The sequence below is a fragment of the Ursus americanus genome, chromosome 12 (genome assembly GCF_024610735.1).
Source record: "Ursus americanus isolate L20-20 chromosome 12, mUrsAme1.1.p, whole genome shotgun sequence".
Classification (NCBI taxonomy): Eukaryota; Metazoa; Chordata; class Mammalia; order Carnivora; family Ursidae; genus Ursus; species Ursus americanus.
The window spans coordinates 60,296,124-60,323,474 of NC_142138.1; the positions used below are offsets into that span (position 1 = coordinate 60,296,124).

At 43.2% G+C, this 27,351-nt stretch overlaps 1 protein-coding gene across 1 annotated transcript in view; it reads left to right on the forward strand.

Moving 5' to 3' along the window:
• CTTNBP2NL (CTTNBP2 N-terminal like) overlaps positions 1 to 26,407 on the forward strand; it is a 52,245-nt gene extending 25,838 nt beyond the window's left edge. Inside the window, exons 4-6 of the mRNA XM_045801501.2 lie at positions 14,801 to 15,031; positions 18,642 to 18,749; positions 20,207 to 26,407. Of these exons, the coding sequence (XP_045657457.1) occupies positions 14,801 to 15,031; positions 18,642 to 18,749; positions 20,207 to 21,685 (1,818 nt within the window). The 3' untranslated portion in view covers positions 21,686 to 26,407. The remainder of the gene's footprint in view (positions 1 to 14,800; positions 15,032 to 18,641; positions 18,750 to 20,206) is intronic.
• Positions 26,408 to 27,351: the final 944 nt, after the last annotated feature.

A 27,351-nucleotide genomic window follows, 5' to 3' on the forward strand; every position in this document is an offset into this window, starting at 1 on the left:
GGTCGTAGAGTTTAGGTGAAGAAGAAAGAAGGCGCTGATAAAGATTCCTCTTTATCAGACCGGAGTCTAAAGAGGTGGCTAAAGAGGTATCTTTCAAAGAGTTTTGAAATACATTCCCTTGTTCTGCCACAATCCGGGATGCACATAGACACCAACATAGATGGATTAACTAAAAGAAAAATTTCCCCAAAATGTATACTGACTTTATGTTTTACTGTAATATTTCTACTATGCCATACTATCTTATACTGTTTTCTTGTCCTTTGTACTTTATTTTTCATTAAATGCTGATTGTGATCCTACTAACCTAGTTTCATGACCCACTTTTAGAAATTTCTCCTACAGATGTACTTAGACCCATCCAATAAAGTGTATATGTAAGGATATTTATTGCAATATTGGTCGTAGCAGCAAAATGCTGGAAACAACTTTCGTGTCCATTAGTAGGGTTTGGGTCCAGTAAGTTATGGTGTGATTATGCAATAGAGTACTGTGCAACCATTAAAGAGAATGAGAGAGAGATCTTTATATATAACATTCTCCAAAATACAGTAAGTGATAAGACACAGAACAGTGGGCATAGGAAAAAAAAAAAAAGGAAGAAACAGTATTAAGTTGCAGCTGGTGAAGCCAGAAATATATCTTCCTTGCTTCCCCTTGGCTTGGTTCCTTCAAGAATAGTAGGAGCGCCCAAAAAATGTTCTGCCCTGGGAAGAGAATGAAATTACTGAATGGATGTACCAGGTTCTGGGGTGGGTACTCTGGCAGAAAAGAGTGATAAGAAGCAGGAAAGACTGGTCATATCTGGACTGTTTCGAAATTGGATATTTATTTAAAAAAAGAGGACTGCATTCTTAAGTGGTTGAGTGTCTTTGTTGCATTCAGAAAACCCTGGAGCCCCAGAAAACACAGCTGACTCTTACGAGTAGTTGTCTGCTGTCACTACTTGCCATACAGCCCTTAACCGCATCATCGTTCGTATTACCAATCATGGCATTTAGGGGTTCAAGGGTGAAAGTTCCAAAAAATAAGCAAATTTCTCATTTAAGCGACATCTTCCTGTGGCCTGTTTTTCATACGCCTTTGAGGCAAGAACGGGGGAACTCAGCTTGTCAAATGCTCCCTATTTAGAGAACACGCAGTTCTCTAGCAGTTGGGGAGAGGCTTCACAAAAGATGATAGCAGTGGGGAATTTCACCGCATTTATTCAGCCTGAAACTAAAACAAATAAAAAAGGGAAACAGCTTATTCCTGTTATTTTGACTTCCTCTTATTGTGCCTTCCTTGCATGTGTGAGCCTTGTGATTTGGGATTAATCAGAGGTTATTTCTAGTTGCTCCCCTTAAAGAGAAGAGAAAGGAAGACAGACAGGTTGCTTGCGAAATGAAAGCCTGTGGTCCATCATTTTGTAGTTCGGTGTACCAGTTACAGGAGTAATCGGAAAGACAGGAGGAAACCGTCTTGTATGTATGCCCAAAAGCTTTATGGCCAGGGGGCGTGTACTGAATGAAGCAGGGAATTTTATTATGTGGGAGTTTATGTCCTTAGCAAAGCAGAGTAATGTTATCTGTTCCTCCGACTAGTCCCACCCATGCACGAGGATGCTCATTGCAGTGTTGTTCGATACAGTAGGAGAAACTGTAAACGACCTAAGTGTCCATTAGTAAACTGTAACAACATCACCGGCTACATCCTTCCTATGGCATGGTATGTAATTGCCTTCTTTTTTAATGAGAAAAAAAACAAGCAATGTACTGACTTATTAGAAAGATCTCTGAGACCCAATAAATGAAAAAGTACACGTGCACACGTTTATGGATATGCTCGGAGAAAGTCTGAGAGGATACCCATGATACTAAAACTCTTGAGGAGGAAAGAGAGATTGCGTTGTGTTCAGGAAGGACTTTGACTTTGTCTATGTAGTTAAAATTTTTATTAGAAAATATTCATTTATGATGAAATTAAAATAAAAATTATATTTTAAGAAGTATAGTATGAACTGGAACATTAAGGAGTTAAGAACATTTATTTCTTAACTGTCTTTACTTCTAAGTGGTTTCTACTCTCACATAAATCTGTATTAATTCTAAACTACAGTTAAGAGAGTAGAGGCGAGGGGCGCCTGGGTGGCTCAGCCGTTAAGTGTCTGCCTTCGGCTCAGGTCATGATCCCAGGGTCCTGGGATCGAGCCCGGCATCGGGCTCCCTGCTCAGCAGGAAGCCTGCTTCTCCCTCTCCCGCTCTCCCTGCTTGTGTTCCCTCTCTCGCTGTCTCTCTCTCTCTCTCAAATAAATAAATAAATAAAATCTTAAAAAAAAAAAAAAAAGGAGAGAGAAAGTAGAGATGAGCCTAGCAGGACTAGGGAGAGCATGAGCTTTTTACCACCATATCCCTGATTTTCTCCCAAAAAGAGCAAAGAGTAAACTTCCCACTAATTTTCAAATTCTTCTTTTGAGCAGGATGCCTAAAAGTTCTTTCAAAGCAGATTCTTTCACAGGTCATGGACTCTAACAGAGCTGACAATGTATGTATGAGGAACTACTTGACTGAAATTCCGAGAAATGTTATTATCATAGCAGGAGACCTATAACCCTTCAAAGTATTTTTCCTGGCTTCAGTTTCATATCTGTAGTTCATAATATCCCATTGTTTAACAACAACAAAAAGTATTTTCTGCATCTGAGAAGCCAGCTCCACCTAGTGAGTTCTAAGATATGCATGACTTCAAAAAATTATTTTAATCTAATTCACTAGCTGTCTGTTCGACAAAAGACTGAATTCATTGGTAGAAATGAGTATGTGACTATGTATTAAAGTCAGAAGTCTCTGTTCTTACTGAATGGAAACTTCATACATACAACCTCTCGCATTATTGTATCCAATAAGTTTTTGTAGGATTGAATCATAATGTGATTTCTTTTTCTTTGCATTAGATTGGTGATAATACGGGAATTTATCAGTTCATGCTGATAAGCATCACAGAAAATAGAGATTTTCGTCTCTCTCTTCTTTATGTCTGATATTTCTCTTTTGCACTAAATGTAAGCTCCGTGAGGGATGGATACTTAATCTTGTTCAGCACTGCATCCTAAATACCTAGAACCTCACGAGTTCTTTTTTTTTTTTTTAAGATTTTATTTATTTATTTGACAGAGAGAGACACAGTGAGAGAGGGAACACCAACAGGGGGAATGGGAGAGGGAGAAGCAGACTCCCCGCTAAGCAGGGAACCCCATGCGGGGCTCGATCCCTGGACCCTGGGATCACGACCCAAGCCAAAGGCAGCCGCTTAACGACTGAGCCACCCAGGTGCCCCTAGAACCTCGTGAGTTCTTGCAGAAATATTTGTCATATGAGAGAATACGTTCAGGCCCTTTAGGTCTAACTTAAATGTATTCAAGACCCAAAATAGATTGCCAATTATTAATTCATATTTTTGAGAAGAGAGGCTTAACTATCGTAATATAATTTCCTAACTTTTACTGTTGATAATTCCCACTCGGTGACATTATTTACATTTCACCCTGAACTAAGAAGGAACAATTTGTTCTTCAGACAGGAAATCATTGCTCGTGTTTGTTTCCACATTTGTCATAAAGGACACCAGATAATTGGAATATGTACCTTTGTTCACTCTGCCTGTGCCTTCATCTAAAAAAAAGGAAACATCATATTTTAGTTTTCTTTTTTTTTTTAAGATTTTATTTATTTATTTGAGAGAGAGCCAGAGTGAGAAAGAGCACAAGCAGCGGGAGAGCAGCAGAGGGAGAGGGAGAAGCAGACTCCTCCCTGAGCAGGGAGCCGGATGTGGGGCTTGATCCCAGGACCCTGGAATCATAACCTGAGCCCAAGGCAGACGCTTAACACACTGAGCCACGCAGGTGCCTCCATAGTTTAGTTTTCAGCTGACATTTTACCTCGGTGTCCTATCAGATTGGGATGTGGTCATCTACATTCCCCAACTGATTAGTAATGGGAGTTTTGTGAGCCTTGTTGAAAATAGTGTATTATCTTTATTTAAAGAGTCTAGGATTACTTGTCTTTCATGACCTATCTAGATATATCCAAAAATATTGTTGCCCAGACACTTCAGCTAAGGGCCTCCATGGGCATCTGTCTAAATTATACATATCCTCTCTCTTATCTTTCAGAACATATTTACTTATCTCCAGTGGGTTTTGGTTTTTGCTTTTGGCTTCCACCAAATCTTCCTCATCCCCCCTTTCTGCGGTTACTTTCCAAATGGATCACTTTTCCCTTTGAAATCCTTTCTTTTCCCTTTAAAACCTGCCTTTCCTGGGACAAGTGAGGACCTCCTCCAGTGGAGGCTGAGAAGTCATTAAGGAAGAGCGCTGAAACAGTCTTAGAGGCTTAGAATAGAGCCACTGGTGCTGTTCCCTTTGGGATTAAAATGGTCAAGGGGTCTCAGTTATCCCATTCTTGCCCTTCGTGACATTAAAGTTTCCTAAAGGTATTGCTACCCTTTAGAGTAAAAAGGAAGCACTCTTACATCCCCAAACAAAGATAACTCCTGTTCTTCCCAGCCATGCATATTCTAATCCCCTCAGTGTACTCTTACTGTGGAGGTTAAGCGGTCGTGGGTTGGGTTTACTTGGAATTGGCGATAGCAGGGGTCAAGTTGAGTGTGCTGAGTTTCACCGTATGTATATTCATCCAGTAACTTCCCGTGGTGATGACCATTGCCAGCTCACATTTAATAAATTATCACGAAGCACCCATAATGCACTTATAGCCACCTTTCTCTTCTCAGTCTTGGCTTCTTTACTCCTCTTCCTCTTCTGTTCTTTAAAGAAAAACGATCCTTCCCTACTTTGAGTCCCCAGTCTCCCTGTGTGACGGCTGGGTCAAACTGAATAGCTAGCCGCCTCCCTCTCCGTGAGTCCACAGTGACGACAGAGGCTGCCACCTTTCTAGCCTCGGACTTGTGACATAGGACTCGTGCTCTCTTAATATGTCATCATAGATACTCTGTTCTACCTTCTCTCATCAGCAGGTCGAATTAGCACAGTCCCTGCTTCTGTTTGCCTGTCCTGACATCTGCCTCTCGCTGTGCTGTGACTCTCAAGCCCCACGAGCCCCCTTTGTCATTCGCCCCTGTCTCTAGGCTCCCGCCACCCTCCGCAACCCCCACAAACTTCTTAGTCCCGTTTCCTCATTACACTTCTCAGTGTGACCACTTTCTACTCAGCTGTGCTCATAAGGACCCGCTTCTCACAACCTTACCTCTGAGCAGCAGTTTCTTGCCACGCTTCCTTGTAGTCTCAGACTGTTTGTAAGTTAAGAGTCTCGCCTTGAAAATTTTTTTCAGAGTTCAGACTCATCCCACAATCATACAGCTCCCTCCACAGAATCCCCTAACTAGAGGAAGAGGAAGATACCCTTTCTGTCTTATTTATGAGCTCTCTTAACTGTTTCAGCCTTGAAGTTAGTTTCTGTACTGCTAATGCATCGTGCGTTCAAGAGGCTGAGCCCACCTCTAAGAAAGAAGTTTTTCAAGTTCATGGTTACTTCAAGGATCACACACAGGTCATAGTCTGTGGTCTGGGTCTCCCTGTGCAAGGCTTCGGAGACGGTTTTTGGATTATATGCCCCCCTCAACCTCCTGGCGTTTCCTGTGATTCATTATATTGCTGATAGTCCCATTTATCTGCCAGAACCCTCCCACTTCCAGGGTTGGCCTTTTCCTTCCTATTCCTTCTGAGTGTAAGGTCTGAGTCTTAGAAAGCCCTGATCAAATAAATTGTACTTGGTGTTCCTCTAAACATTAATGATACTGTTTAGAAAACATTTAAACAAGCAGAGGCAGCTTGTTTATTTCTGCTGTTAGGCCTTGAACTTGTCTGGCAAATTTTAAGCTCCTCAGGAGCAGAAGACTACATCTTACGTAGTCAAGTCTATATCCCCATATCGTTGCCCACATCGCTCGGCATTTGTAGTACCCGGCGAACAGTAAGTGGTCAATAAAGGCATTCGAAGCATGTGCCCTCGTGAATCAGCGATGGGTCAGAAATTTTCCCAGACCTCTCCAGTTTGGTTGTCCAACCCTGATAACACGGAGATTTTTTTTTGTTAACATTTTTGTATATTTGATGGTAGGCCAAACATCTCGTGGTTTGTAGACATTTACAACAGTCATTAGTTTAAATTAAAACAATAATACTGATTACTTTATCACTTCTTTTAGAATTTCTTTATTTATGATAGCTTAAACTGTTTAAAATCATAGATTCAGGAGTCAGACTAATTGGGTTCTTCATTCTATTGCAGAGTTTTTCATACTTTTTTGACAGGGACACATAGTAAAAAATAGACTATATTGTGACCCAGGGGACACACATGCAGATGCAGACACACGACACACATGCACACACCTGTATTCTTAGGTCAGAAGAAAAGTGTCTCGAAACATTACTCACAGTATTCAGTGTTCTGCAGTGTTTTCTGTTCTATTTCAGGTTTAAGCTACCGAGAGACCTAGTAAATCGAAGTTAATTCCTACAAAGTCCTGCGGAGTATCTGTTTATGTAGTGCTCGTTCCCCTAACGTGTTCAGTACTTATATACCATTTACAGTACTTCCAGCACTTACCTGGCTTTGTGGCCGCGGGAAAGTCACATGTGAACGTTCAGTTCCTTCTATGAAATGGAGATGTAAGTGCTGTCTACCTCCGGAGCTATGTGGTTAGGGTCAGATTAGATGTGCCCACTGCCTGGCAGGTAATAAGTGCTACAGTATTAGCACCTCCTTCATTGTTGAATTGTTCCTGAATTGTTCCAGCTTCCCATGTTCCTGAAACACTGTACATAAGGCATAGATTTCATATAACTTCATTTCCCCTTTAACTCTCATTGTGTATTTTTATGTTTTTGTACTAGAGATGTGATTTACGTGAAATGCACAAATCTTAAGTGTTGATGCACAGCTCAAGCAGTCTTGACAAATGCACACATCCATCTGACCTACGTCCCCATCAAAATATAAGCAGTCCCATCACACCAAAAGGTCATCTTGTGCCCCTTCCTGGTTACTCGTTCCCCCACACCCAGAGGCAACTGCTGTTGTAATTTTTCACCATAAGATTGTGGTGATCGTTTCCAGTTTGGGGCTGTTATGAATTAAGCTGCTTCAGCTAGTTGTGTATAAGTCTTTTTGTGGATTATGTGTTCGTTTCTTTTGGATAAATACTTCACTGAAGGTAGGCATTTTTCTGACTTTATGATTAATTTCCAGATTTATTTCCAGATCTATTTCCAAAGTAGTTATACCGTTTATACTCCCACCAGCAATATGGTGAGGGTTCTAGTTGCTCCAGATCCTTTCCAACATTTGATGTTGTCAGTCTCTAATTTTAGCCTTTCTAGTGGCTTTCTAGTGTTATCTTATCATTGCTTTAATTTACATCTCTTTGATCGCTAATGAGTTGAGCACTTTGTTATGTGCTTTTTGGCCATTCCTCTTTTATCTTTAGGTCTGTGATCCATCCCTGTTTTTCCTGTATGGTATGAGGTTGATGTCAACTCTCATTATAGTCTCCTGAATAAAGGAAATTAGGATCTAATGTACCACTAAAATTATACTTTGAAATTCTCAAGTTGTGTTCAGAGCATTAATTTGTTCAGTAGTTATTCGAATATCTTTGCACATAATCTTCCCCAACTCAAAAAATGATGTATGGAAACCCTAGTCCAGATTGTATATGTAATTTGTTTGAACCCCACACATAAACCCGCCCCCAAAATAAAACAGGACAAAGACAACAAAACTGAATACATTTATTTCAATTTCATTAGGAGTTTTCATAAGACTTTTTGGAATTTGAATGTTGAAGCAGCTACATTAAGCTGTTTACCTGTACTCTTTTTTTTTTTTTCTTTTTTTTAATTTTTAGTTAACCTACAGTGCAATATTGGTTTCAGGAGTAGAATTCGGTGATTCATCACTTACATACAACACCCAGTGCTCATCACAACAAGTGCCCTCTTTAATACCCATCACCCATTTAGCCCCTCCTTACCCACCTCCCTCCAGCAACGCTTAGTTTGTTCTCTGTTCTTAAGACTCTCTTATGGTTTGTTTCCCTGTCTCCTTTTTTTTCTACCTTCCCATATGTTCATCTATTTTGTTTCTTAAATTCTACCTATGAGTGAAATCATATGGTATTTGTCTTTCTCTGACTGACTTATTTTGCTTAGCATGATACATTGTAGCGCCATCCACATCGTTGCGAATGGCACGATTTCATTCTTTTTGATGACTGAGTAATATTCCAGTGTGTGTGTGTGTGTGTGTGTGTGTGTATACACGCCACATCTTTATCCATTCCATCAGCACCACAGGAGTCCCTAAAATTTGAAGTTTTGAAACCCAGTCACATGCCTGAGATAAAACAGCTCAAACACTGGCAAGGTGAGGGCAGAATTCTGACAAAAGCCAAGGACACCAGAGTGGTAGTCACCACTCTGCGAGGGCTTCCTGAAGAGTGGAGGACGTCAACTTTCAGCTCTGGGACTAGAGGGTGGGGGGTACCGCCATATTCATCCCACCCATCAGTGTGGAAAGCCTTCAGGGAACAAAACAGCGCCACCTAGTAGAGGCCAGAGCTGCTCACACCAAGCCCTGCCCCCCTGCACCCTGGAGGCCCATCTCCACTAGGGCAGGTCCACCTGGGAATCAGCAAAACAGGCCCCTCCCCTAGAAGACCAGCACAAAACACCTTGCCCGCACCAAGTCTACCGATCATAGAGTGCTGCAAAGCTTCAGCTCTAGGGGAAATGGGATCTAGCTTCCTTTATACCCATATTCTTATTCTATCAACCAGCAGCCTACTAGCTGGAAGTATCACACTTATAGCTATTTGTACTGAACGTACCATTTTTAGTCTTCAAAAGAATGTAGTGCACTTTAGTCAAATAATAACAAATGGTCATCTGTCCTTACATAAATAATTGATTTTATAAACATCTGCAGCTGCAAACTGACTCCAAAGGGAATCTTTGAAGCTTATTCGACTTTAAAGTCAGTTTGCAAAATGTATAAATTAATATCACCTTAAATGATTATACTAAGTAAATCATAGATTTTATTAACAGCGAAATAAAATATTGACCCCACTAAAAATGATGAGAGTTAGGAGAGGCTGAGACATCAGGAAAGAGCTGGAAGATGAGCATCTGTTAAATGGCTTAGGCTTAAGTGGAAATAGGCTTAAGGATATAGGAAGAAGAAAGATGGATGCAAAGTGCTTTTTCCTTTGCAACATTACAATCTGGGCAGGAAGAAAAGACAGAAAACTGGGAAATGTTTAATCATAATGCAGGAGATAAATACCAATTGACAATATTACGTAAAATGTCACATAGCAGTTCAGGATTAATGGCTAAATAAATACTATTATTGGTTATCCAGGTTCCCAGTATATTTTTAACAATGTATTACTTTGGAGTTATCTGTGGACTGGTGAATTTATTTGCTTTTAATGAAGATTTCCTGGCTCAGTCCAGTTTTACAGACTCTTAAATCTCCAGGAGTAGGTTTAATCATTGGGTCTAAACTAAAGGAAAACCTATACTGTGAACTTGGTTACTAAAAAATTAATTCCTATTTATAGTACTTACTATGTGCCAGGTACTTATAGGAAGCATTTTATTTTACTCATTTAATTTTTATAACAAACCTATAGATAGATTGTTACCCTCATTTTACAGATGAGGGATCGGAGGTACAAAAGTTAAGGGAATTGCTGGAAATATACAGATAGAAAGTCATAGAGCCCAGATACAACCCCAGTTCTGTTAGATTCCAGAGCCAAAAATTATTAAAGAAAATAAATGTATAGATTTGAGAAAATAGCATTCATGGTTAAGTGGAAAGAGCACTGGGTTTTCAATAATATGTTAGAAGTATTTTTTAAATCATAAAAATTTTCATGTCAAATTTTGTACTCTTTTCTAAAAATTAAAGTTTAATTCCAATGTGGCTAAATCCTCTCTTGTCAATATTGTCAAACATTGAAATCCAGTTTTCTTTGAGCAAGTAAAAGGAACTTCCAGAACAAACGGTATACTTGTAACGTTGTTGCATCTTTACCCAGAATGGTTGCTTTATTTCCAGTTACTCAGGCAGCTACTTACAGTTTATCAGGGACTCGAGAGTATAAATTATCTGAGGATTAGTAGATTCAATTTGTGTGTGAAAAGGATAGTTTTAAACATGCTTTTGGTGCTGCATTAATTAAAACCATCCTGGAGGGGCGCCTGGGTGGCTCATCGTTAGGCATCTGCCTTCAGCTCAGGGTGTGGTCCCGGCATCCTGGGATCAAGCCCTGCGTAGGGCTTCCTGCTCCGCTGGGAGCCTGCTTCTTCCTCTCCCACTCCCCCTGCTTGTTTTCCCTCTCTCACTGCCTGTCTCTCTGTCTGTCAAATAAATAAATAAAATCTTAAAAACAAAAACAAAAAAACCCATCCTGGAATCATGTTCTCTGGTCTTTCTGGTCTCTGGCGTAGAGATACTCAGATATTTTTAAAGGCACAAAATTTGTATTGCTGATTACTTTTAAAAGTATCACTTCAGAATTGGCAATAAATTGCAAAAATGTACCCTAATCCAGTTAGGGTGCCAGCCTGAGTCTTGAAAATAAAACTTGTACTTGAATGTAAACCCCCAGTTAAATGGGCCTTAAATCTTCACTTTTAGATTTGGAACCATTTTTCATGTTGGTGATCATCATCCAAAGAATAGAGGTTGATTTCCTATTTTAAGTTTGGAAAAAAAATGTACAGATAAATACACACACATATGTTACTATAATAGGGTACTATTATACTATATTATGTATATATATATGTATTGCACTGCTTTTATGTCGTGTATTATACTATTTATGTGTATTGTCCTATGTGATCTATCTAATAGTATAAATTTTATTGGGGAAGGGAGAGAAGGTGACTTTCATATTTCTTTTTGAAGTTTGTCATGGCAAAGCTGAAGATTTTGGAGAGCAAGCATGGCAGACTCCAAGAACATTATACAATTTTATTTTAAGCTTTCAGTAGTGGTGGTGTTCCATTCAGCCTGTGACAGGAAAAGTGAGTAATAGATGACTCGTGTGTTTTGTCTGCTGTAGCAATACCCTTTATCAGTGAATCTGTCTAACCAGCCAATTACATTCCTGTTGTCTGAAATTAAAGACCATGATGTTTTCTGACAATGTAGAAACTTCTGTTTGTTAAAATATATGTTGTCAGTGAAGTGAAAATAATGGAATTGCAAGAAGTTGATTCATTGTAGCTGTATTGCTGAATTCTTCCCTTCAAAAGTCAAGTCCAGATCATTTAAAATTTCTTATAAAATAGGTGAAATACCATTAAAGTATTAAAACTCAGCCTTAACAGTTTTTAGTATTTAGTAGGGACTTGGTCTCTAAATTCGACATGAGATGTAAACAATAGTGGTAGCGTATCTAGTTGTTCACCTTGTGGTAGCCAGCCCCCAGGATGGCCCCCAATGACCCCACCTGCTGATATTCACCTTTGTGCAGTCCCCTCGCACATTTGCCGGGGTTGGTCTGTGTCACCAATAGAATACATCAGAAGTGATGGCATGTCACTTCTGAGATGAAGTTATAAAAGACACTGGGACACTCATGTTGGTGTCAGTCTCTCTCTCCACCCCTCCCTCTCACTCTCTCTCCCTCTGTGTCCCCCCATCCTCTCTCCTCCCCCCCTCATTCTGTCATGTCACTTGCTCTGTGGGAAGCCAGCACATACAGGGAACCAAAGACGACAGCAGCCACATGAGACACAGAGTCAGAACCACCCAGCTCAACCCCTCCTAGATGCCTGACCCTCAGAAACTGTGTGAGATAAAAAAGGTTTAGGGTTTGCGCTGCTGTATTCGGGAGTGATGTGCTATGCAGGAGTAGATAACCAGTACACACCTCCGCTAAAGCTCTTTGCAGTCTTCAGCTCTTAACATCTGTTTTTGGTGGTGGTTGTCATTATTGGTTCTATTAAACCTGTCGTCCATACAATCCACCCGACTGAGGCATTAAGTTGGTTGAAAAATACCGTATTCCATCTCCCATTTTCCAATCCAGCGTTTGGTTATAATAAATACAGACTTTGAATCCACTTTCCCCCTATCCGGGCCCCATATTTGAATGTACTTAAAAGAATTGTTTTGTGACAAGGAGCCTTTTTTAGATTATTCCACAGATTCTTTTCATTTACGTGCAAAACCACCAATTTTGTATAACTTGTAATTACTATGCAAGTGATTATGGAATTACTGTGAAGTACTTCAAGAGAAAACAGACAGCTTAACAACTATTCTCGGAGAAGTCTGAGGCCTCACCAAAGAAGCTCCTCATCTATTACTCGTAACTCAGTGCTGCTTATTAATTATACAGGATAATAACAGTGTGGGTTTTAAAAAGTCGTGTTTTTAAGGATTCGTTAACTATCTACTCCAGCCTGAGAGACAGCTTCTCAGATCTGTCAAGGTCATGAATTGTACTCCCAGCTCCTGCTTTCCCATCCCACGTCCTCCGTGCTGTTCCGAAAAAGAGAAGAAATACTCAGGTTTCTGTGTTCCTTTCTGCCCTACCAAACCAATTTCAGTACCAAGAGTCATTCCCTTGCCATCGCTAATCAGACCGAAATGGTAATCATGAGTAAAACACCGTGACAGTCAGAAAAGTGGAATTTCAGCTTTTCAAAGAGTCTTTTTTTCCTCTTGCTTCCTTTGAGCATTTTTCTGAGCTTGCTTTGCCTTTAGGACATTAATAGCTACAAACAGGCACTCTCATTGAATCCTGGGTTGTCAATCTCAAGTTTTTATATGTGAACTTAAAGAAGCAGATGTTCTTGGTGAAAGGAAAATATTGATGAGTTCCTGTTGTTTGACACTATTCCTTTTAAAAGTGTAACTAAAAACCAGCTTTTTCTGTTTTACTCTTGCCGTGATTTTAAAAAAGAATAAAAATAGCCAATTCAGGAATTGGTCTTGTTTTTCTCCATCCTAAAATGGAATAGAGACTATTTTGAAATTTTACTGAGGATTTTCTTTTTAATTGGGAGCTGAAAAAATAGGAGACTGTCTTGGACTCTCTCTTCCAAATCCTTACCCCTTTAATTCACATGCTTACACACACGCACACGCACACGTACACACACGTACACGCACACACTTGTAGAAGGTCAGGAAGATGGTTATCTTAAGATCGTAACTTAAAGGAACAAATCGATAAGGCTCTTCATAGTTCCAGCATACCAATTTTATCCAAATACCCCAATAATATCTTCATTTAAAGTGGTTGTAGTTAAGGGCACCTGGCTGGCTCAGTCGGAGGAACGTGTGTTTCTTGATCTTGGGGTCATGAGTTCGAGCCCCATGTTGGGTGTAGAAATTAGTTTTTAAAAAAAAAAATCTCTTAAAAAAAATTTTTTTTTAATGGTTGTAGTTAAGCCAGAAGTAAAACCCAGGGCTTCTAACTCTGCTTTGAACATTTGCCAGCTGATACCAACGCTAACGTGCAGCATCAAGCAAAGTGATTCCTCAGTCTTGAACTTGGATGCTCTAATGAAGGAAGCATCATGTTTTCAGGACTGAAACATACTTCTGAGTTAAACCCCACGTTTGCTTTATTTTCTTGAGGGGTTTTTTTGTTTTTGTTTTTGTTTTGCTTTGTTTTTTAAGCATAGCCATTGAATTGTGAATTTCCCTTTCTTTTCAAATGGGTTCCTCTTTGCAGACGATGGCAGTAAGAAAACCTAGCTCCGCCCCCGACCCCAAAAAAAGAAGGAGAAGAAAAGAAAAAGAAAACCTAGCTTTTGATGAAATAATTTTTAAAAAATTGATAAATGACAGTAGTTTTCATGACTAGATTTCATTTGAAAGCTTAAATTAAATGGTACTTTGCTGTGGTTTTTGAGAAAGTTTCCTCGATGCTGTTATTAACCCTTCATTTTTTTTTTTTCATTGAAAAATGTCTCAGGCACCTCTTTAATGTCTGTGTAGTAAAGTAATCGTTAATGTCACTCTGTTCCCCTGTAATAAATATATGGTGCTCACACGAAGTAATACTTCAGGTCTTTCCTGGTAGAGCCGGAAGAATAGGGAAGCCAAAGAATATCTTTTCCACTCCCTTCCACCAAGACCCAGGTCCCTAAACCAGACTCAACACCAGCTCGCATTCCCCGCTCAAGCCCGCCAAGCCCTGAAGGGGACAGAAAGGAAGATGGCAGGTAGCAGCGAACAGAGACTAGGAGGGGTGAAATTTGGCAGCAGGCAGAAGGGATTTTGTCTGCACCTCTGGTTGTGCGTGCCTCTGCCCTCTTGACCCACCGCTGACTGAGAGGTTCTGTATGTTCGATTCACCGATAGTCACAGACTATGACTTATAGTCATATATATAGTCATATAGTCACTATATAGTCATATATAGTGACTATAAGTCATGACTTATAACAGTGTTATGTTTATTTTGGGGTTTTTTTGTTTATGGTTGTTTATGTTATATTTATGTTTGTTTATTTTTGTTTATGTTTATTTATTATGTTTAACATAATTAGCTCTACGTAAGAATTTGTCCTCATTAGTATTATTATACTGTGCCCCCTTTCTGGTGTTGTTTCTACATTAAGATGGCCCAGCCACCCATCAGATTTGTAGTCAGCGGGTCCCATTCATACTCACGCTACCATCTTTAATGTATAACTATGAGCAAATCCCCCTCCGCAATAGTTTTAAAAGCAAAATGCTCATTTTTTCCTCTTTCCCAGGCTCAGCACAGGGATACTTTCATTGAAGAACGCTATGGAAAATACAATATCAGCGATCCTTTGATGGCTCTCCAGAGAGACTTCGAGACACTGAAGGAGAAGAATGACGGCGAAAAGCAGCCGGTCTGCACAAACCCGCTCTCTGTCCTTAAGGTGGTGATGAAGCAGTGTAAGAACATGCAGGAGCGCATGCTGTCCCAGCTGGCCGCCGCCGAGAGCAGACACCGCAAAGTACGTTCACCCACCTGACTCGCGCCGCATAAACTCTTGCGAAGATCCGATAAATAATGCCCGATACCGTCTTGTCAGCTGCCGGTTCCCTCAGTAATTCAGTTGGGAGGTCTCCCGGGCGTCAGAAGCCCCTCAGCCTGCCCAGGAGCCAAGAGCTCGGAAAGAAAACACGAGTAATTCAAAATGTTAAATTTAGGGAGTATGCCAGCCACATTATTTAAGACGGCATTCCGTCCCGATAGGACGCTCCAGAACACTTGCTCTGTTTTTTCAGCTCTTGATCCTCCAGACTTTGGCAACAAACTGGGGTTTGACCAAGCTCGTGGCTGAGCGGAGCGTTCCCCTGTTTGCTTACTTAAGTGGTAAACAGCAAGATTAGCAGGTATTTGGGGAATGCCGTATGAGAGAGAGGGAATTTACCTGATTATAAACACGTAGGCCAATGGATTGTTTTTATATCTCTCTCTAGTTTTGAGATTCATTGCATTTTACTGCTCCTGAAGCCATAAACAGCCCCTAGGATTGTTTACCTTAAAGCTGTTCTACCCTATTAGGAAAGTGTGTGTGTGTGTGTGTGTGTGTGTGTGTGTGTGTGTGTGTGTGCATGCGTGTTTGGCTCCAGATCTTACAGCCTCTAGTTAGGAAGGCAAACCTGTGCTTTCCTCGACCTCATCTCATTGGAATTCTAGTGCTTGTGATTTTATTCCCCGACCTGCCATTTACCACTCAGATTTGGTCTATAAACGGTGCTTGGCTAAAATCTGCTTTTTCTAAAACTGTTGGTTTAGATTTATACCAGCAAGGGAGACATCAACACATTTAAGTCGGAAGCATTTTATTCTGAAAAATTGGGTCAACAGCTGCAAATTGATGAACTTTAGTTTACTTTTATGATGACCTGCCGTCTGCTTAAAATGCACCTGACAATTCGCGTAGGCACAGGTCTCGCCCATGATGTTTCTTACTCTTCCCAGGGTCCAGATGAAAGGCCAGGGTGGAGATTCCTTTTTTTTTTTTTAAAGATTTTATTTATTTATGTGACAGAGAGACAGCCAGTGAGAGAGGGAACACAAGCAGGGGGAGTGGGAGAGGAAGAAGCAGGCTCCCAGCGGAGGAGCCTGATGCAGGGCTCCATCCCAGGACTCTGGGATCAGGCCCTGAGCTGAAGGCAGACGCATAAGGACTGAACCACCCAGGCGCCCCCAGGGTAGAGATTCCTAACCATGGATAGGCCTCAGATGTTCCATGAGCCCACCGAAAACATACGGAAGGCCAAATATCCGTATGTTTTTATAGAATGTGAATTTTTTCCCACATCTTTAATTGAATTCTCAGAGTTATCCAAGACCCAGCAGAGTTTAACCTCTGGCCTAGAATGAAGTAATCTAAAGACACGTATGTCCAGTTTAAAGTGTGTCGGTCGTTCTGAGTTAGTTGCCTAAGTTTGGGGGCCTTTTACGTAATCCTCTAAGAGGTCTTCACGGCATGCTTGTTTGATAGGCCTTTTGCCCCCTTCCTCCATGAGGCAGCCGAGCTGCGCTGAAGGGTTGGCTGGCTGTCATGTCCATGAAAGGTGGAGTGCTGGGATGATTTGTGGCTGTAGGTGATTAGGGAGAGGAAGAAGTTAAACATAATTCAGAATTCTTAATGTGAGATTTTTTTGAGTGTTAAATATTTTTAAACCAACTATCGATTTGTAAGTGTTTTATCTAAGTAAAACACTGACTTTGTTACAAATCAAACAGTACCTAGAGGCTTATAATTAGGGTGCTCATTGTCCCAGTTTGCCCAAGAGAGTCCTAGTTGATGTCTGTCACCTCGGCATAGTCATTAAGAATACTCCCTTTGACTCTCAGAAGTGTTGTGGTTTGAACCGTAAATTACATGCTTACCCTGCTTGTTATGAAACATGGAGTTCCCTAGTCCACCTCTCCCCATTCCCTCTTCTCCCTATTCAGAGACAACCACTTTTGTCTTTTGAGCATTTATATTGGTAGCTAAATTCCAGATTTCTAATTGGTGTACTATTTCCTGCTTATCAATTCTTGATACTTACAGTGCTTCCTCTCATTATAGATACAGGTTTGTCTTACACCCCGCCTCCCATTCCACCCTCCCACCTTCCCAAAACAGACATAGTCCCCTTTCCTCACCCCCATTCTCTGTTGCGTCTGTATTCCCAAGTCCTGAGCCTGCCGCATTCTGTTTCTTCTGCGGATGAACATCTGCCTTAGGCCTGAGCAGAGGATAACAGTCTACGTTCAGGAATCAGGTTGAGGGGACAGATACCTTCTGGAAAATAGAGATTTTGTTTCCTACCCACATCTCACCTCTCCTCTGCAGCACCTGCCACCTCCATGTTCCAGATCTCTTTGGGAGGGCAAAACGGCTTCCTCCCCAATACCAAAGTAGCTTCCACGCCTCTTGCCTCCTGCCCTCTTCAGATGTTATTGACATTTCTTGTCTGCTACAATCTGTCTGTCTTTCGGGGTTTTTATCTTTCTTGCGTTTCTATAATTTTAGAGGGCTCTTCCAAAGGAGAGGAGATGATCGACCACCATTAGCCAAAATTGTTTTTCTATTAAGTTGAAAAGTTAGGGTTTGGGGTTTTTTTTTTTCAGGATTTTATTAAGTAATCTCTATACCCAACATGGAGCTCAAACTCACAACCCCGAGATCAAGAGTTCCATGCTCTAATAGCTGAGCCAGCCAGGTGCCCCAAGTTAGGCCCTTTTTTTTTAACCAGAAGGAAGAACACTGAGATGTTTTCATTTAATAAAAATGGGTTTCATGTCCCAGGAACTTTTATCTCTCTACTCAAGAAAACTGTTAGTGAAGAGAAATGCTGAGAAATGGTCATTGGGAGGACAGTGCTCTGCCCTAGAGGTCTGGGCCCAGGCACCTGGGATGTAGGAGCAGAAACTGCTAAGAAATCCCTTGCCTTTTGGAATATTGCACAGTTATAGGTGGGATTATGTGGGAGATGTCCCTTTAAAAGTGTACAGTATTCGCCTCCAGATTGGCTTAATCCTTTGGCGCCAGGATAAGTGAAAGGGGTAGGCAGATTAATTAAAAGGCCTTCTGAAAAATCTCCACGCAGGATTCCAAGCGTTGAGGATTTTTCCATGCAGCATGCTGAGCGCGGGGTCTCTCCACCTCTCAGCTAACGATATACAAAATGCGTATTACTAAGTAAGTGGGGCACAGTGATGTGAGCCCGAGGGGAGGGTCTCAGCTTTCAGCTCTCCGTGGTCCTGTCTTGCTTCATCAACTAGGCCTGTCCCCTACTCTGAACAAACTGCCCGCAGTTGCTGGACCTGTTAATTCTTGGAAACCTTCTCAACCCCTAGAGCTCATTAGTTGCTCTCCTGTATTTACTTGCCATTTTGTGCTTCCTGAAATAAAGCATAGATCTTACTGTTTTCTAGCCCAGAGCTCGCATATCTTTCACCCTGCTAGATAATGCGATCCTTGATGGCCATGACTGGGATGGATGGCGTGATCTCTGGAACTCTCTTAGGTGCTCAGACGGGCGCTTGTATTTAACTGTGTTGTATTATAAGTGTGTTTTCTTGATACTTGGAATTTTATTTCTTTAATTCTTTTAAAGGTGATCCTAGACCTTGAGGAAGAAAGGCAGAGGCATGCGCAGGATACCGCTGAAGGAGATGATGTCACCTACATGCTGGAGAAAGAGAGAGAGCGGCTGACTCAGCAGGTAGTGACGGTGGAGGGGCTCACAGCACCATGTGGCTAGAATAGCATTTCTCAAAGATCGTTCTGCAGGGTGTAAATTGGTGTTGCTTAACAAAGCGCTTTGTGGCCAAATAAATCTGGGAATTACTGGATTAAACAAAGTTAAATAGGTTTCTAATTTCTTAGACCCTTGAGTACAGAAAAGCACATTGTGAGTCTTAAGAACAAGATGGTATTCTGAGTTTAGCAAATCTGCATTTTCATAGCATCTTTTTTGACATGGCTCACTCACTGTGGGACTGTCCTTCCATTGAACGTACTTTGGGAACACTAGCTTGGAGCTCCCAAGCATTTTGACTTAGGAATCCAGTGAGAAATATATTTTACATCACAAGCCAGTGTATAGACATACATAAACACATGCCTGAAACAAAAATCTCATGAAATTATGTATAACCCTTACTGCTTACAATAGCCATTCTTTTTTTAAAACTTTGATCGTGGCTCATGAGATTGGTTTCCTCGTGCATTAATGAGTCTCATTAATGAGCTTGAAAAACATTGATTGATAGGGTTCCATCAACCCTTTCCCTCTTGCTCAGAGTTTCTGTGCCTTAATTAGGGTTAGGATGATAATTAAAATAGACTGCACTTTTGTAAAAAAGTACAGTTTATTTATTTATGTATGTATTTATTTTTAATATAAATTCAATTAATTAACATTTAATGTATTACTGGTTTCAGAGGTAGAGGTCAGTGATTCATCAGTCTTATATAACACCCACTGCTCATGACATCACGTGCCCTCCTTCATGCCCATCACCTAGTTACCCCATCCCCCCACTCCCCTCCGCTCCAGCAGCCCTCAGTTTGTTTCCTATGGTTAAGAGTCTCTTATGGTTTGTCTCCCTCTCTGGTTTCGTCTTGTTTTATTTTTTTCCTCAAAAGTACAGTTTAAATGCAACTATTTGTTTTCGAGACCAGAAAGAATGCTTACTGAAACTTGAAGTTTTGTTTTCTTAAGAGTACATTTACGACGATGAGCCCCACATTGTACACCTGAAACTAGCAGAAGACTACGTTAACTCTACGGGAGTTAAACTAAACAAATAAATAAATAAATAGTTTTGTTTTCATCAGCATTCATCACGAAACCCCATGTGTGTGGCTTTGTGCTACCGTCCTGCTCGGTTCTGATCTCCTGATCCCTCTGCAGACCTAAAAAACCACAAACGATGGTCCGCTAACAGCGTAAGAACTAGAAGTGCCTCCTAAGTCCACAGAGAAAGATGAGACCCTAGTGGGTACGTGTGGGCGGTGGGTGCTCCAAGGCTTCAGAAGCGCTTGAGCTGAGCACGTGGCATACGAGGCACCCGTGCGGACGAGAGCCAGCCAGGACGCGCTCCCTGATCATAGTTTTGCGACCGATCTCTTTGTTGTCTTATCCTAATCAAGCGGTATGGTGGCGTTCTTTTCTAGTTGGAATTTGAGAAGTCCCAAGTGAAAAAGTTCGAGAAAGAGCAGAAGAAGCTGTCCAGTCAGCTGGAGGAGGAGCGCTCCCGCCACAAGCAGCTCTCGTCCATGCTGGTGCTCGAGTGCAAGAAAGCCACCAGCAAGGCGGCCGAGGAGGGCCAGAAGGCGGGCGAGCTGAGCCTGAAACTGGAGAAGGAGAAGAGCCGGGTGAGCAAACTGGAGGAAGAGCTGGCGGCGGAGAGGAAGCGAGGCTTGCAGACGGAGGCCCAGGTGGAGAAGCAGCTGTCCGAGTTCGACATCGAACGAGAACAACTGAGAGCAAAACTGAACCGAGAAGAGAACCGGACCAAAACCCTAAAAGAAGAGATGGAAAGTTTGAAGAAGATAGTGAAGGATCTGGAGGCTTCTCACCAGCACAGCAGCCCTACTGAGCAAGCGAAGAAACCGGTGACCGTGTCTAAAGGCACGGCGACCGAGCCTCCCTTGCTGGTGTCTGTGTTCTGCCAGACGGAAAGTCCACAGGCAGAAAGAACCCAGGGGAGCAACGTAGCCAAGGTGACAGCCACTGGGCTGCCTGGTCCCACCACTCCTGCTTACTCGTATGCAAAAGCCAATGGCCATTTTGAGCCAGAGATACAGACCGCCAAGGAGTCGGTGGCAGGCAGCAGCGCAGAAAACCAAGTGCCTCCACGAGAGAGACCTGCGGGGTCGGCACAAGAGAAAGCAGTGGAGAATGGCGGGGGTCCCGTGGGAATCGAGACTCCTGGCCCAGCACCTGGTCACCTCCCGTCCAGTGGGGGCTCACTGTCTCCCAGCAGCACGGCCTCCTCCTCCCTCACATCCTCCCCTTGCTCCTCCCCGGTGCTCACTAAGCGCCTGCTGGGGTCCTCAGCCAGCAGCCCTGGCTACCAGTCATCCTACCAAGTAGGGATCAACCAGCGGTTCCACGCAGCCCGGCACAAATTTCAGTCGCAAGCGGATCAGGACCAACAGGCCAGTGGTCTGCAGAGCCCCCCATCCAGGGACCTGTCTCCCACCCTCATAGACAACTCGGCCGCCAAGCAGCTGGCCCGCAACACCGTCACTCAGGTGCTCTCCAGATTCACTAGCCAGCAAGGGCCGGTCAAGCCTGTCCCCCCCAATAGCTCTCCCTTCGGCACAGACTACCGGAATCTGGCCACTGCCAGCCCGAGAGGTGACGCCAGCCATTCCCCCACTCCAGGGAAAGTGTCCAGTCCGCTGAGCCCTCTCTCCCCAGGGATCAAGTCCCCCACCATCCCCAGAGCTGAGAGAGGAAACCCTCCACCCATCCCGCCCAAAAAGCCTGGCCTCACCCCTTCTCCATCCACTACCACTCCACTGACCAAAACTCCTTCCCAGGCCCCCTCTTTGGCCACCGCGGAGGACCTAGCCGTCAGCTGCTCGTCCACTGCTGTCGTAGCTAACGGCAAGGACGTGGAGATACTCCTGCCCACCAGCAGCTAGTCCCTCGCGGGAGTCTCCACGGCTGACATTCCACCCGGTTTCGTCCAAGAGCTCAGATCCAACCGTTGAGTCAGATCATGTTATTTATTTTGATAGTAGCTGAAACCATCTGTATAGTCCATTTAGTGTATTTCGCCTTTTTGTATTTTTTTTAAGTAGAAACCGAGTCATTTGGATTTTTATGCCTCACACCTTTGTACTAAAGCTAGAAGAACACCTCAAAGACGTCTCCAGCTCAGCAGTCACCGTCTTGTTGTGACAGAGCAAGCTAATTGAGGACCAGGTGGTGATTTGCTGTCTATTTTGGGACTGGAATCACTCCACACTCATTTTGAATTATGCAGAAGTGGTTCGTGCAGATTTTTATTCCAGATGAACATGTTTAAAAAGTGCCTGAAATAAGACTGCCATACGAATGTGATTCTGCAGCGAAAACACAAAATGCATCATCTAATTGCAGAACGTGAGATCCTCCGTGAATCCTGAATGTTAAAAACCAACACTGCTTTTAATCCTCTTTTACTGTTTTTAATATAAGCTTTGTGTTCCGAAACAAGGCTGCGTCAGTAGAACGGGAATCCGAAAGGTGGGTGTGAACTCACCACCAAGCTGAGCTTTATCGAGCCCTCGAGAATCCCTCCTGAGCAGGAAGCAGTTGGGGTGCTGATTTTCTCGTACTTCTGAAAAATTAAGTCACTCCCAGTTTCCCGCAGCAGTTCTTGAATAGAATGAAATCACAGCTCCCTTCGACAAATGTCTTCAGGCATCTACTGTTGTGTAAGGAACTTCTGATTCCGATTGCTATTACTTGAATAGGAAATGGTTACTCGTTCTGTATAAAAAGTTGTGCAACAGAATGAGATCTTTATTATGTAGTCAAAAAGCAATAACTTAAAATTCATTGTCTTTGTAATATTATAAGTCAGAATTATACAGGTTTTACCAAATTGTTATACTTACTCTCCGAGCTGCCAGCACTTGGTGTCTGTATCTGTGGAACCAAATTAACTTTTCCCTAAATGGAAGTACACATATATCTGTATAGACACACACCCCTTTACGTGTTTGACATACACACACTTAAACACATAAATATTAGTGTGAGTATATCTTGGAGTTTGCAATATAGCATAAAGGGCGAGTAGAAATGCACGTTAAGATTACCTAACAGAGCAACTTGATGTGGCTGGGACCCAGTCGGTCAGAGGAGGAATCTTGTCCACAGGGATGGGTGGTGGTTGGTTGGGGGGAGGGGAGGGAATTCCAAATGAAGTCAGGTCTTCAGCGTCCTAAAATGCCAGAGCCAAACTAACCCCATTGTCACAAAACATAACTCGCCATATAAATGAGAGAAACGGGTCACTCAATCCAGTGCTGTAAGTCAGCGGGGATGGGGGAAGCTGTAGCAAGCTGAAGTGCCCGAACCCCCTTTGAAAGGCAAGCCCCCCCGCCCATGCAGCCCCAGCTGCTTGTGGCCATGCAACAGTGCTAGACCAGGGTTACCAGCTCCTTAAATTTTTGTGAAATCCAAATTTTCATAGAAACAGTCTCACTTTTAAATACTGAAACAGACTCAAAAACAATTTGAAACTGCTGGTTAAACACTTCTGCAGCTGGGTTTAGCTCACAAGCTGCCAAGTTGCAACGTCTTTCATTCTAGAAACTTCTGTCATTTCCATCATTGTGAGTTTGTGAGGACAGACATCTCCCCGCTTTCCAACGTGTAGGCTAGTGCAGCTGACAGAGGCCATAGAATATAAGGACGATCCCCGTCTTCCAAACAAGACTTTGCAACCCAGCTTCTGAGCTGGGTGGTTATAGGACTTTGTGTCCGCAGGGATGGAGAGGCCTTGGTGTCCTCGCATACATTCTCCCGAGCCAACATCTACCCAGCAGCCCTGACCTCCTGCTGTAATTTAAATCTATTTTCTCTTAATCCAATATGAATTGATGGGGGACAGGCCGGTGATGGAAATCAATGTATAAATCACAATTGGTGTCTCCAGGGCTTACAGTTCGATTAAGGCCAATATATCAAAAATTAAAATACTCCTCATGCCCCAGGGTGTCTACCAAATGACGAACGGGGCATCTTATAAACTGCCCAAAGCAATCATGCGTTAAACTTCATTCCCACGCACGGCCAAATGAAGTGATAAAATAGCTGAACTTCCTAAACAGGAGAGGGGCTACAGTCCCAGAGTGTTATTACCTCTCTTGCTTTAAATGGTAATCTTAAAAGCTGCATTGTGCTCTTCCTTTGTTTCGGCATAGATATATATATAGAGAGAGAGACTATAAGGAAGTTTATTTCTTAGGAAGTGCACTGAATAATGTATTTCTTTTACAGTGTAATATGGGGGTGGGGAAATGCAAAAGAAATGTGTATTTTTGCTAGTTGCCTATCTTCTAAGATAAAGAAGCACAATACTGCAATGGATCCAGTAATCCAGCTAGGTGTTCTAGATTAGTATTTAAGTTTGCGGTAGATCGTGTGCGTGTGCTAAGTAAAAGTTCCATGAGTCACAATTTTGGTACTAACCCATGTTGTGGATGCTAGATTGCTAGTCAACAGATGCTGATGGGCGTGCGACGCATACCACAAGCATTAACTAGTCATTGTCATTTGTAAAGCCAAATGTACCATGCAGAAGTCTTCATCCATTTTTATAGCAGACTACATTAAACCAAGTTAAATCATACTGTCTGGGGAAAAGCTAGTCTTGTTTGTACAAAGTGAAGGATGTTGCATAACCAGGCCTTTTCTGTCGGGGAAGGAGCAGGTGGTGTCAAGGGAACACGCGCCTGTGGCTTTCGAAAACCAAGTGAAGTCAGTGACCCGTCCAGGTTAGACTCCAAAAGGAGCTGGGCTGTCGGTTTTCTTGGGAGCCTTGGAACTGGAGGAAGCCTTTGTGATGATCCAGTCTGTAATTTTTAAACCCTGGAGGGGTGTGAAGGGGTTCTGGACCTTTTGAGAATCTAAGAAACGCTGGACTCCATCCCCAGAGAAATGGATATACTAATAGGCAGAATGTGGTTGATGGCTTCCCAGGATCCAGAGACCCTGAAGCCATCCGTGATTCATGTACTCGAGCTGAAGAACGCCTGATCTTGTCCCGCCCTCGCGTTTCCCAAGTGACTAATGTATCCCTTGTCTCCTAGTCCAGTGCCGGGGCGCTTACGCTGTGAGCAGGCGCGAGCTGTAGGTAGACAGAAGCGCCTGAAAAATCCTTTGACGTGCAAAGGGTGTGGAGACAGTGTGGATGTTTACATATGTTAAGTTTCCACCATTTAAGCCAATTATTAGCGATCATGTCAGCAAACACTGGGTACATCTATTTTCCCGTAACAGCCTCACCGTCCACAATGCTGCCTTGTCTTCCCAGTGCGGGTCCCTCGTGGCTGGTGTGGGGTCTCCCCCCTCCCCTTTCTGCGCCCAGAGATCCCTCCATCCCACAGACAGTCCTGCAGGTCTGTTTGGCTCCGGACCGCGCCTCTGCCCTTCTTACCCACCTCTTCTCTACATTTAGCTGTAGAGAATGTTCTATCAGTCTTTGAGTCATTTTCTGGGTTATTCATACTGATGTGGGTGTTCTCTGGGTTTATCTGTGGGACAGGTGAGCCTAGGGTCCTGCTGCTTCCCCGTCTTCCCTGGAAGGAGCAGTGCTGGCTTCTCAATTCATAAAGTGCTTTTCTGATGCTTGGTTGTTGAAACAGAACTTAATTCAAATGTCTTGAAATGCTGGTTTCAAAATAGAATCTGTTCTCATGATCGTGAGTCCAAAGTAGGCAACGAGCACTGTTCCACAGGAGTCTTTATTTTAATTGCTGTAAAACCGGATGAGAAAACTTGAGAGCACCCATCTGCAAGTGTATCAACGGCCAATTCATTGGGAAAAGCAGGCGAGGAGGAAGGAGACCGGGGTAATGGTTCTCAAACTTTCCTGTAACCTGGGAAGCCTAAAATAAGGACTCCTGAGGATTGGGCCTGGGGGCTGGCCGATGCAGGTAGGCTGAGGCTCGCATTTTGAGAAACAGCACCTCCCAGCCCTTACCTGTTCTTTCACGAGATCTTGGTCTTTGCCTCTGACCTGCGGAGATGTCTGGAACTCTTTGAATCTGGTTTGCCGGAATGTCAATGATAGAGCCAAGAGTGCTTACTTGGGTCCAAGCACCATATTATGCCCCCTGTGCAGATGAGGTCGTCGAGGACCAGAGATTCGCACAAGGGCCTTGGTAAGGGCCGGCCTGGACTGAAGTCCCCGGGGCTTCCCACTTTCCACTACTCGTGTTTCCTGGGTTCTCCTGAGGAGAACCGTGCCCAGGCCCAGCCCTGCGGATTCTGATTCAGTAGCCCAAGACGGGGCTCTAGATGGGGACCCGGGCTGATCCTTAGGATGGACCAGCTGTGAACCCTACAGGACACCACACTGCTCCTTCCGCTCGCCCTAACAACCCCCACCCCCAGGAGTGGATTCTCAGACCTAACCAACGCCAGGAGACCTTTATTAGGTCAGATAAGTTGAACAAAAACAGGGGCGCCCGTGTGGCTCAGTCAGTTGAGCCTGGGACTCTTGATTTCAGCTTGGGTCACCGTCTCAGGATCTTGAGATCAAGCCTCGTGTAGGGTTCCGAGCTGGGCGTGGAGCCTGCTTGAGATTCTCTCTCCTCTCCCTCTGTCTCTCCCCCGCACCCAAAAATAAATAACACCTTTCTTGTTAACTCCCCTCAAGCAACCAGTGTTTCTTAAATATAGAAGACAAGTCAGAAACCTTGGTAGCTGTGATGGGAAACACAAGTGGAACGGTTCCCGGCCCTCAAGGTACTCACATTCTAGTTGGGGGGAGCAAAACATCAACACATAGAATGTGAACAGAGACAAATGAATACTGTAAGTGGGGCTAACTGCCATGTCGGGCTGTGGAAGGTAATCCTGGCGAAAGCGCTGGGGTAGCACCCAGCTTTCGGTGGGCAGGAAGAAGTTAACCGGAAAAGGAGCAAAATGTCTTCTCTCCTCTTTCCAAAGCATTCTTTCCCCGGGGTTCTGCAGTATCTCCCTGTGTGTGCATTCTGTCTCCACTGGCTTGTCCTAGTCTTCGGATGTGGTCAGAGACAGAGGCACCGAAGTCCCCAAGAACAGAGTGCTCTTTCAGGGAGATGGACAGACACCCATGTGGTGTGCTTTCTGCAAGGGCTTGGGGCTGGTGGAAGGAGACGGCACTCTGCAAAACATTCCCCAATAACTTGGAGGGAAGACCTAGGAAAAGGCAAATCGAGAAAGGACCATCTTGCAAAAATACTGCATTCCCCATAAGTGTTCCCTCCTACCCTCAAAATCTCCATAAGCAAAAGAGAAAAATGAACATCAAGCTTTGAGAAGAGTCAGATGAGCCCTTCTGGGACACGTGTGAGTGACTTACTGCCTTGGAGGGATATAAAAGCAGCTTCTCTTCTCCCAGTAGTGCGAGTGTTTGTGCTGCCGTTAGACTGGCATGGGGAGTGTGGTGTGGCTGTCCATGCCACCGTGAAACGGTTGCCTCTGAGAAGTTACTGGGAGTGTTGCAACAAGATTGGCCTTACCCCTGGGAAGTCAGAGTCTGATGGACTAAGACCACATGGTAGACACTCAGATCCCTTCAGAAATGAAGGATTTAGGGGCTCATGGG